This window comes from Ovis canadensis, chromosome 11 (genome assembly GCF_042477335.2).
Source record: "Ovis canadensis isolate MfBH-ARS-UI-01 breed Bighorn chromosome 11, ARS-UI_OviCan_v2, whole genome shotgun sequence".
Classification (NCBI taxonomy): domain Eukaryota; kingdom Metazoa; phylum Chordata; class Mammalia; order Artiodactyla; family Bovidae; genus Ovis; species Ovis canadensis.
In genome coordinates, this window is record NC_091255.1 from 33532072 (window position 1) to 33548490 (window position 16419).

The 16419-nt window shown below is 55.8% G+C and overlaps 1 protein-coding gene across 2 annotated transcripts in view; it reads left to right on the forward strand.

Moving 5' to 3' along the window:
• Positions 1 to 1654: 1654 nt before the first annotated feature.
• SPNS2 (SPNS lysolipid transporter 2, sphingosine-1-phosphate) overlaps positions 1655 to 16419 on the forward strand; it is a 37666-nt gene continuing 22901 nt past the window's right edge. For both annotated transcript variants that reach the window (XR_011247019.1, XM_069542775.1), the window contains exon 1: positions 1655 to 2218. Coding sequence is in view for 1 of the 2 variants with exons in the window: in XM_069542775.1 (XP_069398876.1) it covers positions 1849 to 2218 (370 nt within the window). In the remaining variant the exon portion in view is untranslated. The remainder of the gene's footprint in view (positions 2219 to 16419) is intronic.

Below are 16419 nucleotides of genomic sequence, written 5' to 3' on the forward strand. Positions count from 1 at the left end.
GCTCAGTCCCAACCCCACAGAGCTCCTAGGTCTGTCCTTTCCTGTTTGATCACCTGCCATTCTGGGCCACCCAGTGGAACTTCCCACATCCAGCTTTGCAGGCCTGCACTCAGCAAGCTGGAAAGAGGCAGCACAAGAACTTTCAGAATGAAATGTTTTCCTAACCCTCTAGTCACAGTCATTCATACCCAACACGACGATGCATATTTTTAGTCACTTCGCAGAATTGAAAACACACCTCGAAGGCGCCAAGGAACACCAGCTTGGGGATTAACTCTGCTCACAAGAGACAGTGGGGCGGACGTGGGGAGGGCTGCCTCGTGCTGCATCACCCGTTGCCTATGCCATGACTCACTGTGGCCGACACCTTCACGAGATGCACCTGCCCATGGATGTGGGATCTGGAGCAGCCTGTGGTGGGAACTGAGCTCCCAGCCCAGGTATTGCACCAACCCCAGGTCAGTGCCAACTCTGGCACCTGCTAGCTGCACATCCATGCTGGGGTCATCTCTGGGCCCTGGAACCTGTATGTGGAGCACAGGACATAATTCTGGTTCCCCAGGCTCTGTCTCGTCCTAGCATTCTGCCCTCAGCCCTTTGTACAGGATTTTCTTTTCAGTCAAAGCTGCAAACTCATGAACGGGGGACGGAGCTTAATAGAACCACAGCACCTCTGAGATGCGTGGCAGTGGAGAATGTAATCCCGAATACAGAAGCTACCCTGCCACTCTCCACAGGGGATGGGGCTCCCCGCTCCCCCAAGGGAGAACCTGGGGGACTTCCAGACCATCTAAAGCCTATCCTCCTATCTACTCCCAGAGAGAGAGACTGACACCAGTTAGGTTTCTTGTCCAGGGTCATGCCACACACCAGGGCAGAACTGAGTTAGGGCCCAGCTTCCTGTCTCCCATTCAGGGCTTTGTCATGCGCTGCTGAAGCCTGATGATTGCGGTTACTGGGTCCTCAGGGGACAAGGCCCCCTTTTAATGCCCTGTTTCCAAGGTGTCCCAGTTGGAGTCCTGTCTCTCCCTGCCAGGGGCTGCCTCTCTGTGGGGCATGGGTAGGGTCTCGGTGTGCACACAGGAATGGGTCCAGGGGGAGGCTGGGGGCTGGATCTGAGTTTCCATGGGGAGGTGGGTGACATAACCTTCTGTGTCTGGTGAAGCCCTGGACCAAAACCCCCACCGATCATGCTTCTCGGTTCTTACAGTAGCCCTCCCTGAACTGATTAAATCATGGCGGGTGCGTAGCTGCTGGAGCGGTCACGGGCTCTCCCACCCGCGCTCCTGACTTAACCATCTGAGACCCTCTCTCCAAGATGTCCACATGCCCTGAGCTCCAGCACCCGCAACTATCGCCCAGACTCTCCCCTGCGGTAGGGGGTGGAGAGGGAGGGCACTGAATGGGTGCCAGGGAGTTCTACTTCCCGCAGGCGGCCCCTAGCTCCGTGGTTCCGCACAAACCCCCTCCGGGTCCTTGCCAGCCTCGGCTGCCGCGCGGCTCCGGCGTGACTGCGCCCCAGTCGGGCGGGAGGGGCTCTGCGGCCCTGCCCCCTCTCCACCCCCCGGGGGCAGCACGTGTGGGGCGGGGCTGTGGTCCGAGCCCGGGGCTGATTGGGCGAGGGCCTGGTGGGCGGGGCCGGGCCGCAGCTGTCAGAGCGGCGGCGGCGGCGACCGCGGCGCATCGGGCTGAAACGGTGGCAGCGCTGCAGCCGGGGCCGGAGCGCAGGAGCCAACGGGGCCCGGCCGGGATGGTGCAGCGGCGGCTCCTCGGCGCACACACGCACTGAGTGGGCCCAAGCTGGGCCCCGCGCCCCCCGCGCCCCCCGCCGCCCCGATCCCGGCCGGCATGATGTGCCTGGAATGCGCCTCGGCGGCGGCGGGCGGCGCGGAGGAGGAGGAGGCGGACGCGGAGCGGCGGCGCCGGCGCCGGGGGGCGCAGCGAGGGGCCGGCGGTGGCGGTTGCTGCGGGGCGGGGGCAGCGGGCGCCGCTGGAGTCGCGACCGCCGACGATGAGGTGCAGACGCTGTCGGGCAGCGTGAGACGGGCCCCTTCCGGACCCCCCAGCACCCCCAGCACTCCCGGCTGCGCAGCGGCTGTCAAGGGCCCGGGCGCGCAGCAGCCCAAACCAGCCAGCTTGGGCCGCGGGCGGGGGGCAGCCGCCGCCATCCTCAGCTTGGGCAACGTGCTCAACTACCTGGACAGGTACACCGTAGCAGGTGAGCGAGTGCCCCACCCAGTCCGAGAACCAGGACCCTCTGCCTGGAGGTACCCCGGGGCAGACCCCTATATCCAAGCCTTTCGTGGGGTCCCAAAGGCCTTCGCCTCAGGTACCACTGGGCAAGTGATGCCCCCAAGACCTACTGGTCCAATCCTGGGACCGCCTCCGCACCCCCCGGGCCAGGGGTAGGGGGAGTCCCCACCCCTGGAGTAGCCCGCGCATCCTCGCCAGCCCTTGACGTCCCATCCGTTGTCCTCTTCTCCGAGAGTCTCCTTTGCGTCTCTCTGCTTTCTGGCCTTCGCGACCCCTCCCGCCCCAGCCTCAGATTCCTGGGCCTCTCCTCCCCTTCCCCCAGCCCAGGCTGTCTGTCCGTCGGTAGCCGGTCAGTTCCTTCCTTCCTCCGCCGCCTCCACTCCCCTACGTGCGTGCCGCGAGTGCGCGCGCCCCTTGCGGGTGTGCGCCAGAGGAGACCAAGTGTGTGCTCGCGGGCGGCGCGGATGTGTGTGTGAGCGTGTGAGCGCGTGGCTGACAAAGGCTTGGGGCTGCGGGGAGTGGAGGGAGGGGCGGGGCGGGTCCGCGGCGCCTGGGGACCCAGGATGCGGTTTGCAGCTGGCCCTGGCTAGAGGCCTGAAGACTCTTCCCCTCTTCTCCGTCGCTTGGGGCCTGGGGTAGGGCGCAGGCCACTGGGGCAGGAGAGGGACTGCCTAGTCCTCTGTGAGCGTCTCCGCGAGCCAGCCTCTTCAGGGAGGGGGTAGGGGTCGATAGAACGACTGAGTTCTCGCCGGGAATCTGCTCCTCTGTGCTTGGTTGTGTGACCTTGGGCCGGTCTTAGCTGGTGTTTAGGTCTCTTCCCGGTTCTGAGGTGGTTGATCCTCAGACCCTCGGGATGAAACAGCCTTCTGGAAATTCTAGTCTGCTGGCTCCCCTCCCCCAGTTCTCAGGGGTCTGTGAGCAGGGACTTTTCCCTAAATTGAGCTGCTCCTGGGTGGAATGGTGCAGCCTTAAGAGAAAAGGACTTGGGCCAGACTTGCATGTGGGGGCTGTCTGCCATAGGAGACTAGTGACTGAATCCCTGACATCCTGGCCCGCTGGCCCCAGAACCACAGCTTAGTAAAATCTGCAACTACAAAAATGAAAAAAAAAAAAAAGGGAGAAATTTTGGACAGACTCTACAGAGAACTTTGTGCCCATGAGGAGGGGCACTTCCTGGCCTAAACCATTAAGCATGACGCCACCTGGGCCCCCCTTTCTGGGACTCAGTCTCCCTGTCTGTTGAATGGGGTTTTGTGTCAAGTGGAAGGGAGAACTCTGCTGGGAGAGCAGAGGCTTCTGCTTTCCCCGACTCCCACTTTCAAAATATTTTATCTCTCTGTTGCTCTCTGGGGGAAGTTGCAAGGGGGTACCCCTGGCACAAGTTTCTGGGGCGAGCTGTCCCCAGGGGACTCTTACTTTGGTCTGGTGAGCTGGAGTAGTCAGCACCATCCAAGCACACCAGCCCATCTCATGCATGTGCCATCCTGTCTGGGACCTGGGAGCTTAGGTGCCACCCAAAAGAGGGGAGAAGTCAGAGAACATGGGTGGGGGGCGGGGGGCGGACCTGCGGGTAGTGCAACATCAACTTCTGTCCACAGATGAGCCAACCAAGGCCTTTGTCCACAATGGCTCAGAGAGGGCACGACAAAACTGGCGTTCTATCTAAATCTATCTACTTGGTTCCCACCCTCTCAGCTGGCAATGAATGGCCTGCTTCTGGCTCTGTCATACCAACTTGTCTTTTCAGGCCCCAGACCACCTCCCCAACCTCCGGCCCCACCGACCCACACTCTGACATTCTTAGGGAAACCAACTCTGCTTAGTGGCTGAGGTGGGAGGGTGGAATCAAGGAGGGCTGGAACTTATCTGCCCCCACCCCGACGGGGGTCCCAGAGTCAGAATGGGAGAATAAGATAGGAAATTTTTGGTAAATTGGTAACAGGGGGTGGAGCAGTAGGGAGGAAGGTCCTGAAAGCTCTGTGCAAACACTGCCTGAGCTGTGTATTCCCCTTCTGTCCCGCCAGGGAGGGCCAGGAGCTCCTGCTCCACCCCGCCCCCAGCACACAGCACACACAGATTTCCTCTCCAGATAAGCCTGGCTCCCTCCCTCTCTCTTTACTGTCGATTCTCCTACCACCACCCCCTTGTTGCCAAGTTCAGTTTTCAGGAAGATTTATTGTCTCTATGGCAACTACTATGGCTTGATGTGTCTTGGAAGGCAGGGGGCGGTTTGGGGGGATTGCAGGGGAGTGGTCATCTCAGGCTTCAGTCCACCTGTTGCTGACTGTCCAGCTGGGACAGATGAGGCGATGCTGACAGTCATCTTGGATATTTGCACTCACCTGATCCCTGAGAACCTCACCATCTGGCCCTGGCTCCCCCATCAAAAAAAAAAAAATGGGGAGAGTTCCCACACTCTTCCTTTCAATCCATCCTGTGCATTTCTGTTTTCATGGTATAGACCATTGGTCCAAAAGAAATATAAGGCAAACCACGAATATAATTTAACATGTTCTAGGAGCCACATTTTAAAAAGTAAAAAGAATAGATGAAATGAATGAACATTTTATTCCACTCACTGTATCCAACATCATCAACATAGAAGCTCTTGATGGGATGGTTTGCCTACTTTTCATGCTGAGTTTCAAAACTCAGTGTATTTTGCATTTATAGCACATGTCAGTTTAGACTAGCTGTATTTCAGGTTCCTAATAGTCATAGTAGCTTGGGGCCACCACGATGGATAATGAAGGTCTAGAGTCTTTGATGCCAGAGTTCATGTCCAGGCTCTTCAAATTCCCAGTTGTGTGACCTTGAGGATGTCGCCAGGGCCTTCCGGGTGATTACTTCCTCCCCTCTACCTCCCAGGGTTCTGGTGTAACTGAGAATGTCTCATGCCAGGGACAAGGCCAGACTCCTAGGAGATCTTCACTTTTCCTTGTTCTGCCCAAGCTGTGGCCCGATCATTGTGCCCTCCTATTTCTCGCTTTCTCACAGTTCCTTTTAGGATTCCTTGGCAAATCCCTCCCCCCCCCCCACTTCTTCACCAGGGCTGTTCTCCATCCTGGGAACTCCGGTAGGTTCTGCCTCCATCCTAGCATTCCCAGCGCCACCGCCACAGGGTGATCGAGCTAATTACGGCTTCTCTTTCTCCTCCTCCCCATGAGAACCCCCTGAGGGCAGCAGGCCTCAGAAGCAGGTGAGAAGGGCCAGGCTCCCACTCTGGCTTTTCTTACTGAGCATTGCTTCAGCTGGATGGAACTGAAATAGCCCAGAAACCACCTCTTAACCCTGCTTTCCACCTCCCTGGGTGGATGGGGACGCAGATGCTGGGAGAGAGCTGGCATTTATCCAAGGTCACATGGTAGGGCGGAGCAGGATCAGAACCCTCCAGTGTGGTCTTCTCTCCAGGGCAGGACAGAGCATGTCCCCCTGCTTCTGACCTGGAAAACTGGAGATTCTGCTGGCCAGATCGGAAGCCCTCTGGGCAGATGAATTTCAGCTTAGTTTAACAGCAGCAGTTTGAGCTCCCCTAGGGCACACGGCTCCCACTCCCAAGGCCCCTGTCAGCCTGGCAGCCACTCACTCTCCATTCTGAGCCCACCTGTGGCTGCCAGGTCAGGAGAAGGGGTGGAGCCTCTCATTTAAGGGTCCTGAGTCTCACCTTACCAGCGCAGCACCATGGTGCCTGAGAAGCCTGTGCCCCTGGGCTTCCATTCTTCCATCTGTAGAAGAGAAGCAGAGCTGAGGGTGTAGGAGGCAGCATTCTTTCCCTGGAACCAGGCCCAGCAAGAAGGAGTTGGCATGGCCCTGTTCATGGTTGCTGAATGACTATTTGAGAGCTGAGATTCTCCCCTAACTTCTCTGGGGGCACCTGTTCCCTTCCTGAGACCCAGTTTCCTTCCCTTTGATCCAGCCCCTTGGCAGACCAGGCACTTGAAATCGGGTGGAGCAGGGGCTGGTAAGGAGGAGAGGCAGAGCCCTGCCCTGGGGGAGTCTTTTCTGCCAAAGAAGCTGAGACTGGTATCCATGGCAACTGCTCACTAACACAAACCCAGAAGGAGAGAGGAGTACAGGGACCCAGCCTGGAATGCAGGCCTGGCAGGGACTGGGGGCTTCCCCAAACACCTGAGCTGGTGCAGGAAGGGCCGCCAAGCATGGGCTCTTGGCTCTTTTTCTTTTTCTTTTTGTCTGCTTGGTTGAATCTATCCAGAGCTAACACTTAGGGGAACGGAGGCTCCAGGCCTTCTGCAGTGTCACCTGAGTGTGTAGAAGCCAGGTCAGCCCCCATGCTCCGTGGCTATCTCTGTGGATAAGGATTATCAATGCCACTCCCGCCCTGCCCCCTCAGGTGGCTTTGTTTGACCCCTTGAGTGGGCCCTGCCTTGGTCACCACCAAGTCAGCACTACGTCAGGTCTGCAGGGTGGGGTGTCCCAGGGTCACATTCCAGAATGGCTGTCTAATAGGTCAGTGTCCAGGTGCACTGCTGGGCCGGCCTGGAATGCCAGCACCCCAGTGACTAACCACTAGCAGCCCATTTTCAAGCTCCTTTTTCCTCCTTAGGCACCTTCCGGTTGGATCTGTTGGCACCTCCTTTGTGCCATTGTCCTGTCCGAGAAGTGCCTTGAAACTTACTACCTTGGTTTGGAACTCAGGGCCAGTGACCGGCCCAGCCTGTGCCTTTGTTTCCCCTTTGTGAATGGGGCAGGAAGGCTGCAGAGTATAGCCTGGGCTGAGAGGGAGGTTGCAGGGCCAGAGCTGCTCAGAGAGGAGTTTCGTGTCCCTTCCCTGACAGGAAGTGGCTTTTGTTTCTGCCTGGGTGTGAAGTGAAGTTGCTCGGTCATGTTCGACCCTTTGCGATCCCATGGACTGTAGTCTACCAGGCTCCTCTGTCCATGGAATTTTCCAGGCAAGAGTACAGGAGTGGGTTGCCATTTCCTTCTCCAGGGGATCTTCCCGACCCAGGGATTGAACACAAGTCTCCTGCATTGCAGGCAGGCACTTTACCGTCTGGGCCACCAGGGAAGCCCTGGGTGTGGGGACCTGAAATCCTGAGGGTGGATGGGGGTTGAGAGCACAGGAGGCAAAGAAGACACTGTCTTGATCCCCAGGCCCGTGGTGCTGGGCTCCCCATGGGCCCTGACGATCTCCTGGGCTGCTCCTGGCTTTGTCAGAGTTGCTGTGTGACATGAGGCAGATCCTGACCCTCTCTGAGCCTTGAATCCACAGTTGAAGATTTTGTTCCTCTTTTTCTGTGCTCAGGGTCTTGCTCCCAAGGGTAGTATGGGGCGCATGACTTGGTCTCAGGGACTCTCGCCTGCTAGACTTCAGCTCTGCCTATATCTCCCTTTCCCAAGATAGCCAGGTCTGTTTCCCTGTTGCTGCAGGGGCCAAACGTAGTTTTTGCTTATGGGCCTCAGTGGTGCCTCTGCCCTCCTTCCTGGAAGTCTTCCCTATGTCCCCTCCACTCTGTCCCACATCCACCATGGCCCCTACCCCTGTTATAGGCTAGCTGTTTCCCTCCAGCCTCAAGGATTGCTGAGCCTGGTCACCTCTGTGACCCCAGTACATGTGAGGGATGGGCATAGGCTTGGCGCTTGTTGGCCGACTATGTGGCAGAATTGAGTTGCCCGAGCCTGGCCTGACCCCAAAGCCCATCCTTCTGGGTTGAAGGGGCACTGGTAGGTTTGGATGACCCTGGACCAGGATAGGCCCCTGTGGCCAAGGCTGGGGCTTCTCTTGTGGTGGCCGGTGCTGCCCTTTTGTGCTGACCAGGGCTCACAATGAGCTACAAGCCTCGTGTCTCCAGGAAGGAAGTGGGGGCAGTGGTCAGTGTGGTCCCTGTCTGCCCCGCCCGCAGACCTGACAATGGGCTCCCTGGCTCCGTGCTGGGCAGAATGGCTCCTGTACATGCAGGAGGGCACTGGGGTGGTCCTGCCTCTTCTGCAGGTGGGGCACTGGAGGTGAAGGGCTGGTCCCAGGTCACACTGCCAGGTGGGATGAAGCAGGACGCTGGTCCTGGCCCTCTCTTGGTGGTTGAGGGGTTGGTGGAAGGAGCCCTAGGTGAAGATGTGGCTGAGGGCAGAAGCATTTCTTTTAGAGTGAGAAAGAAGCAAGAATGATGCACTAGCCAGTTTGGAGGTTAGCGGTGCGGGCCCCATCTCCTGCCTTGCCCTCAGTTCTCTGCCTCCATGGTGACCTTGCTGGGGTCTTCTCTCCCCCACCCCTCCGTCATGGAATCTTCATGATCCCTTCCCTGCCCAGCATGGACTTGCCAAATGGGGTCTCTGACTGCAAGGAGCACAGTTATGCTTTGTAAACTGTAGAGGGCTGTGCCTGGGGTGGGATGTTGTTACTTAGTCACTCACTGTTTGGAGCACCCAGGTGAGAGTGGCTGGTGTGGATGTTGAGAGGGGGCTGGCTGCAGCCTCTTTTCTGGTGTTTTTGGGGGTGAAATGGGGAGCACAGGCCAGATGGGGGAGCTTGGAGGCCAGCTCAGCCTACCTCCCGCTTGGTCTTCTGTGGTCTGTTTCCTTCATCTTCTGAATCTCAGTTTCCCATCTGAGAAGTGGGAGTGGGTGTCGCCGGTCAACCTGAGCCCGCTCGCACAGCATACAGGGAGATGGCTGAGGGTTCGTGGGCTTGAGCCACGCCAGTCCGAGGTCTCTTATCTCTCCCCACCCTCGCTCCCCCCATACCTTCTTGGCCTCATCCTGGGTCTGTGTCCACACCGGCCACACCCTGCACGGGTCACGACAAGGTGTGGGCACCTTGTCCCCGACCCCGGTGGTCTCGGGAGGCCTTGAGCCAGAACAGGGCCGGAGAGGCTGAGATGGGAAAGGAGTGGCCCTGCAAAGCCCCCAAATTGCTACGGCTGAGTCCAGTTCCAGGAAAGCCGGCCCCAAATGATAGACCAGAACCACAGGCCAGAGGCCCAGCTGCCTGTCCCCGCCCACTCTGGGCAGAGAGGCTTGGTGGGGAGTAGGGGATGGGGTGGGGTGCTGGGCAAGGCTCTCTGCTCTCCTCAGGCTGGCAGGGTCTGCAGGCAGGGCTCTGGGTAGAGAGGGGTGCCATGGGTGCTCTTTAAGGGGCCACGTATGGAGTCTAGGTCTTCTAGGGAGAGGCTGAGACTGTGGGGCTGGGGTCCTATCCTCACGGTCCCTGCAGAGATGACCACTAGGCTGTCCTGACATTGATGATCCAGATTTGTAGGCAGACGTGGGGGGTAGGAGGGAGGGTGTATATAGAACAAACTCGGTTAAGATTTAGGATGGACACAGCAGGGATGTCTAGGGATTCTGGGTCACTCTCAGATGGGCAACCTGGGCCCCAGAATAGAGGCCAGATGCTCCCGGAGGTCACTCAGCTTGTCCCTGGGGGATTGGGGGTGGATCTTGCCCTGTGGACACTCTGGCGCAGGTAGAAGTGAGTGTGCTTGACAGCCCGGGTCCCTGGCTGAGGAACTGCCTTGGTCAGTCCCTTTCGGCTCAGGAAGGAGGGGGTGGGTGCTGGTGGGGCCAGGCTGTGGTTTCTTAGCCTGAGCCATTCAGAGCCAGGTCAGCAGAGCCAGGCCCTCAGGCCCCTGTAATTACCGGGGCGGGAGCTACGGCCCAGTATGGTAGCAGGGGTGAGACTTCCAGACTGAGCCAGGTGTGAGGCTTCCAAAGGGGACCAGGGTCCCTCTGAGAGGGACCAGCCAATGGCAAGCAGCACCCGCCATCTGCCCCCATTTTGGAGAAAAGAACACTGAGGTGGGGGTTCCCATTCTCCAGAAACTGATCACAGGGCGGGGCTCTTGCCCCATGAGTTAATGATCTATGATCAGGTTTATAAGGTTTATAACACTTATTGACTACCTACTATGTGCCAGGCACCCTTCCAAGCATTTTACAGGATTAACCCATTTAAACTTCACAACAACTATATAAAGCAGATGTTAAAATTTATTCTTGTTATGGTATATAGATATACATATATATATGAATATTACTCAGCCACAGAAAAGAACAAAACAATACCATTTGCAGCGACATGGATGGGCCTAAAGATTGTTATGCTGAGTGAAATGCATCAGACAGAGAAAGACAACTATCATATGATTCACTTATATGTGGAATCTAAAAAAAATGGTACAAATGAACTTATTTACAAAATAGAGTTACAGATATAGAAAACAAACTTATGGTTTGTTACCAAGGGGGAAAGGCAAGGGGAGGGAAAAATTTGGAGATTGGGATTGACATGTATATTCTGCTGCTGCTGCTGCTAAGTCACTTCAGTCGTGTCCGACTCTGTGCGACCCCATAGACAGCAGCCCACCAGGCTCCCCCGTCCCTGGGATTCTCCAGGCAAGAACACTGGAGTGGGTTGCCATTTTCTTCTCCAGTGCATGAAAGTGAAAAGTGAAAGTGAAGTCGCACAGTCATGTCCAACCCTCAGCGACCCCATGGACTGCAGCCTTCCAGGCTCCTCCGTCCATGGGATTTTCCAGGCAAGAGTACTGGAGTGGGGTGCCACTGCCTTCTATACTCTGCTGCTGCTGCTGCTAAGTTGTTTCAGTCCTGTCCGACTCTGTGTGACCCGGTGGACTGCAGCCTACCAGGCTCCTCTGTCCATGGGATTTTAGTATATATAAAGTAGGTAACTAAAAAGAACCTACTGTATAGCACAGAAGACTCTATTCAATACTCTATAATGACCTATATGGGAAAATAATCTAAAAATGAATGGAGGTATATGTATATGTATATATATGTATATATATATATATATAACTGATTCACTTTGGTATCACTTAGAACTAACACAATATTGTAAATCAAGTATACTGTAATAAAAATTAATTTAAAAAAATAATCATTTTTACAGAGGAGGAAACTGGCACAGAGAAGTTAAATTACTTGCCTGAGATCACATAGCAGGGAAGGTGGAGAAGTCAGGATTTGAACCCCGAGCCCATGTGCCTAGGAATTCAGCTATGCTGCCTGCTACTCTGAGACAGGCAAGGGGGACTGCACTGGATGACGAGGCAGAAAGAGACCTTGGGATCACGTCCCAACCTTGCATCTGAGGCTGGTCTGAACTGGGGGCTCCTGATGTCGGTGTGGATTTCCTTACACCGCAGCCTTTTGGAGGACTCAGTGATGTCAGCAGGTTGGGTTCTGGACCTGGCTCCTCTGGGGGTGATTGAGGGGCCAGCAGTGATGAGAAGTCACTGTGAATATCTGTGACCAGCCAGATGGATGAGTCATCCAGCTCTGGGGGTACCTCAAGGTTACAGGCATCTCTTCACTCAGAGCCCCAAAGGAAGGAGCTGGGGTGTGGAAGAACCTTGGTAGACATGAGCTTGGATCTGGGCCCTGGATGAGGTGGAGATTAACAGGTGGAGATGAATAGCCCAGGAAGAGGGCATGGCTGTGTCAAGGCTTTGGAGGCCTGTGGACCATGATGTGCAAGCCACAGGGGTTCAGACCACCCAGGCCAGTGGTTTCCAGTTAGCTGGACAGTGTGTTAATAGATTCCTGGCTTTCGCTTCTAGACAGGGTGATTGTGCAGATCTGGAGCATGGAGGCCTCAAATGTGAGACGAAGTCTGGGCTGAATTTGGGTGGTAATGCAAAGCCACTAAACGCTAGTGTGGCAGCCACGCTCAATGAGCTAATAATTTGCTTCCACTCTCAGAACAGTGTCTGGCATGTAGTGAGCCCTCAGTGCACATTAACACCCATATTACTGTTGTCATCAGCAGTGGTATTATGCACAAGGGTCCTGGGCCGTGTATTTTGAAGACCCCTAGGTCTCCAGGAGATAGTGAAGGACAGGGAAGCCTGGTGTGCTGCAGTCCATGGAATTGTGAGGAGTTGGACACGACTGAGCAACTGACCAACAACAACTTAGATGACTCTGAGCCCCAGCCAGAGCTGAAACTGCTGGGCCACAGCCTTCGCTCCTTGAGCCCAGAGACTGTGATCTCTGAAACCCTGGCCCAGGACTTAATAAGAAGCTGATAAGTGCTTGTGTGATCAGGCTGCCTGAGGGGTGCTGGGTGGATGGGAGAGGCTAGAGGCAGGGAATCCAGGGAGGAGATCGGTTGGAGACGAAGAGAGAGAATCCTTGGGACCCATTCATGGGAGGTGAGGGGGTGTCATGGCCGACTCCCAGTGTCTGGCCTGGGGAGTGGACCAGGTGGTGGAGTCGTGGAGTTGGGGTCAAGGTGACTGTGATGCTGAGGGATGAGAAACCCTGTGGGACTGAGCCACCAGGAGGTGGTTGGCTTCAACCGAGGATGGAAGTGAGGACATTGAGTTGGGAGGGATGAAAATTCTTCTAAGAACTTTAGCTATGGAAATTCCCTGGCAGTCTAGAGGTTAGGACTCAGCACTTTCACTGATGTGGCCTGAGTTCAGTCCCTGGTTGGGGAACTAAAAAAAAAAGAAAAAAAGAACTTCATCTGTGAAGTGTTAGTCGCTCAGTTGTGTCCAACTCTTTGCGACCCCATGAACTGTAGCCCACCAGACACCTCTGTCCATAGAATTCTGCAGGCAAGGATACTAGAGTGGATAGCCGTTCCTTTCTCCAGGGTATCTTCCCCACCCAGGGATTGAACCTCGGTATTCTGCATTGCAGGCAGATAGATTGTTTACCATCTGAGGCACCCTGTGAAGGAGGGAGAGAAAAAGACCCGCTGGTAGTGGGGATGAGGCAGGACTGGTTTTACCACCAGGATCAGCGAGAGGTGAGTGTGTTTGTGGACTCTGCAGGAGGCAGGAGTGAGGGAGGTGCTGACAACCCAAGGCAAGCCAGTGGCTAACCCAGGGCCAGCTCCCAGGAGGCAGAATGGGCAGCTGGCCTTGCACAAGAGGCGAGCCCCTTGGAGGCTTGAGAGGTGTAATTAGGGTCAATGGGTAAGAAATTCAGGTGCTCCTGCTTCTCCAGAATGTGTTTTCTTGGCTCAGGGACAAGGACCCTGTGGACAGAGGACAGTCGTGGCTGTGGATTTGGGGTGACTGCCTGGAGAAGCCTGGATCAGGAGCTGTGGCCATGGGTGGGGGGAGCTGCGTGTGGGATGGAAGCCCCACCTTGCACACCCTGGGCTGGTGGAATGGGCTGGGTCTGAGCTGTAGGAGGCTGCTCCTGGGCGTGAGGCCCGTCCTGTGACCCACTAAACCTCAGCCTCCAGGAAGGAGGCTAAAAATAAGGCTGCGGTGAAGAAGGGAGGGGGGTTGTGTGGGTCCAAGCCAGCCTGGAGCCCAGAGGAAAATCTGAGACGACCGTCCGGGCTGCTGTGACACACGCTTCCCGTGCCAGCAGCCAGTAGGATCTCACCCGCCTGCGGCAGTGGCCCTTTGCAGGCCTGGAAGAGGGAAAACAACCCAGAAAGTCTTGGGCAGGGCCTGACCTGAAGTCTTACAGCCCGCCCGAGGCCCTGTTCCCTGGGGCGGTTTCTCTGACTTTCTGCCTGGAATTCACGCCTTGGGTCCAAGGCTGGATTGCAGGGGGCTGCTGGGACAGGGGCATTCAAAGCTTCCTATGCCTTGGGGTCTAGACTGCTCAGGAGTTCCCGGGGGCCCTGGATGCCCATCTGGATGTGGTGAAATATTCCTCCCCCTTATGAAGCACTCTGCAGTGGAGGAAGTCAAGGAAGCCTTCCTGGAAGTGGAGGCAAATGCTGGGCCTTAAAGTCATGGGTAGGGGAGTGCATCCAGTCAGATGGCTGGGATGTGCCTTGGGGAGGAAGCAAGAATGTTTTGTTTCTTAAAATAATCTTGTTTGTTTAGGGCTGTGCTAGGTCTTCATTGCTGCGTGAGGGCTTTCTCTAGTTGCCGTGAGTGGGGCCTACTCTCTAGTTGTCGTGCACGGACTTCTCATTGCAGTGGCTTCTCTTGCAGCAGAGCTCTCAGGTGCAAGGGCTTCAGTACTTGTGGCATATGGGCTCAGTAGATGTGGTGCACAGGCTTAGTTGCTCTGAGGTTTGTGGACTCTTCCCAGACCAGGGATCGAACCCATGTCCCCTGCATTGGCAGGCAGACTCCCAACCACTAGACCACTAGGGAAGTCCAAGAGTGTTTAGATTTGCTGTGGACACGTGCTGCCTTCATTGTGACCAGTTTGATATGGGCTCCCTACCAGAAAGTGGGCCTGGGGTTACTGCAGAACCATGCCTTCCTCTGGGCTGTGGGTGGGGACCCAGTACAGGACCCTGAGGGAGTGGTACCCTCCTACCATCTCTCTCTTTTTAAAAAATTTTTAATTGGAAGAAAATTGCTTCACGGTGTTGTGTTGGTTTCCGCTGTACATCAGTCATATATATCCCCTTCTTCTTCTCCTACTGTCTCTTGGTTCTCCCCATCCTTCGGTTTTCCCAGTGCCTAGATTGTGACAGTCTCTGTCCTGGGTTCTAGACATGACTTGCTATGGTCCCAGCTCTCAAGGGGCTCATGGTCCATTTGGTGCGGGGGTGGCGGGGAGGCAGGCACCTGTCCATCTGTCTGAGCTTCTCCCCAACAGACAGTCCTGGGGGTTGGCTGCGTGCCCAGCCCTGGGCTGGGGAGGGGGCTGGGCAAGAGCGAACCATGCAGAAGCCATGGGACAAAAGAATGAGCTTGGGCTTTTGGTAATAGACCTGGTTTCAGACCTTGCCCCTGACAAGGTGTGCTGTCTGACAAGCTATGTGATTTCCCGGCGCCTCGGTTTCCTCATATGTAAGCTGGGGATGATAACCCTGGATCATCATGGGTAGGAGGGCTAGAAATACCCCTTGTAGAATCGTACACAGTGCCTGGAACTCAGCAGGAACCAGCAACTAGGGCCTTTTTGCTCCTGGCCACAGGGGGTCCAAGGAGTTCATATCCATGTCCCTGTGTCTTCTCTGTAGAATAAGTTGATCCTAGTGTGACAAGCGCTAAAACAAGAATGGACTTGGGAGAGTGGGGGCCACGCACTTTCCCCCTTTTGGGAGGGGGAGAAATCAAGGGAGACTTCCCAGAAGAGGAGGCATCTAAACTAGTTTTGAAGGAATGGCAAGAATTAATTCAGTCAACAAAATTGCACCAGGGTAAGAAGAGGCAGCAGGTTTAGTTAGGGGGGCCATAGGTAGATTGGGGTGGCTAGAGCAAGGGGGTAGGGGTTGATGCCCTGAGAAGTGAGGCTGGAGGGCGATGTTGGCAGGGCTGAAGCTACAGCCCCATGGCCTGATGAAGCCAGGGGAGGCACCAGTGATGGTGATTATGTGAGAGAGGGCTGTGATCAGATCAAAAAGCTACAGGCCCGGGCTCGGGACTGGGAATGGGCTGTGAGGTGGAGAAGTGAGTGTGGGTGGCTCCCCAAACTCAGCCATGCCACCCATAGCCTCTGATGGAACTTGAGCCCTCTGAGTCTGAGTTAGGGGCACCTCGGAGGTCCCACTTGATGGCTCTGCCATCCACAGACCCAGGATTGGCCCCTGGTTTCCGCCTTCGAGGTAAAGTCGCAGCCCGCCCCGGTTATTAAGTCGTTAGCTGGGTCTCACACAGCCTCTTCATTATGGGTAATTATGGTGAATCCTCTCTGGGTATTAACAAGGAGGAGCCCAGCTGCTCTTGACTGACAGGCTGCTAGAACAGGAAATCGCTGGGCATCCCAGCCCTGGGTTTTGGGTCGGGGGGACGGTGGCATCTTCTGCAGCACCGGCCACTGGACGGGACCTTCATTCTGTGTTTGGAGATTCCACTTTCAACCATTTCCCTGTGACTTTGAACTTGTGGCTTAGCCTTCTGTGCCTCTGTTTCCTCCTCTATCCAGTGGGATGATAGTACCAACCATCCAGGGTTGTGGGAGGGCTAAATTGATAAAGCACTTAATGCTCAGTAATAGGAACCACTGGAGAAGGAAATGGAAACCCACTCCAGTTTTCTTGCCTGGAGAATCCCATGGACAGAGGAGCCTGTAGGTGGGCTACAGTCTATGGGGTCGCAGTGTCGGACAGAACTGAGCGACTAAACAACAACAAAACAACAGTATGAACCACCATCATTTTAGATGCTGGCATCAGCGTCATCATGTTGAATTGTTCTAGGAGTTCCCGGAAGGCAGGCTCTGGTCCCTTCCTCTGTCCCCTGAGTGGGGAGCTCCAGAGAGAGGCCCTGTCTCCCCTCTTCCTTCCCAGTGCAGATGTGCAGTGGTTAGGGG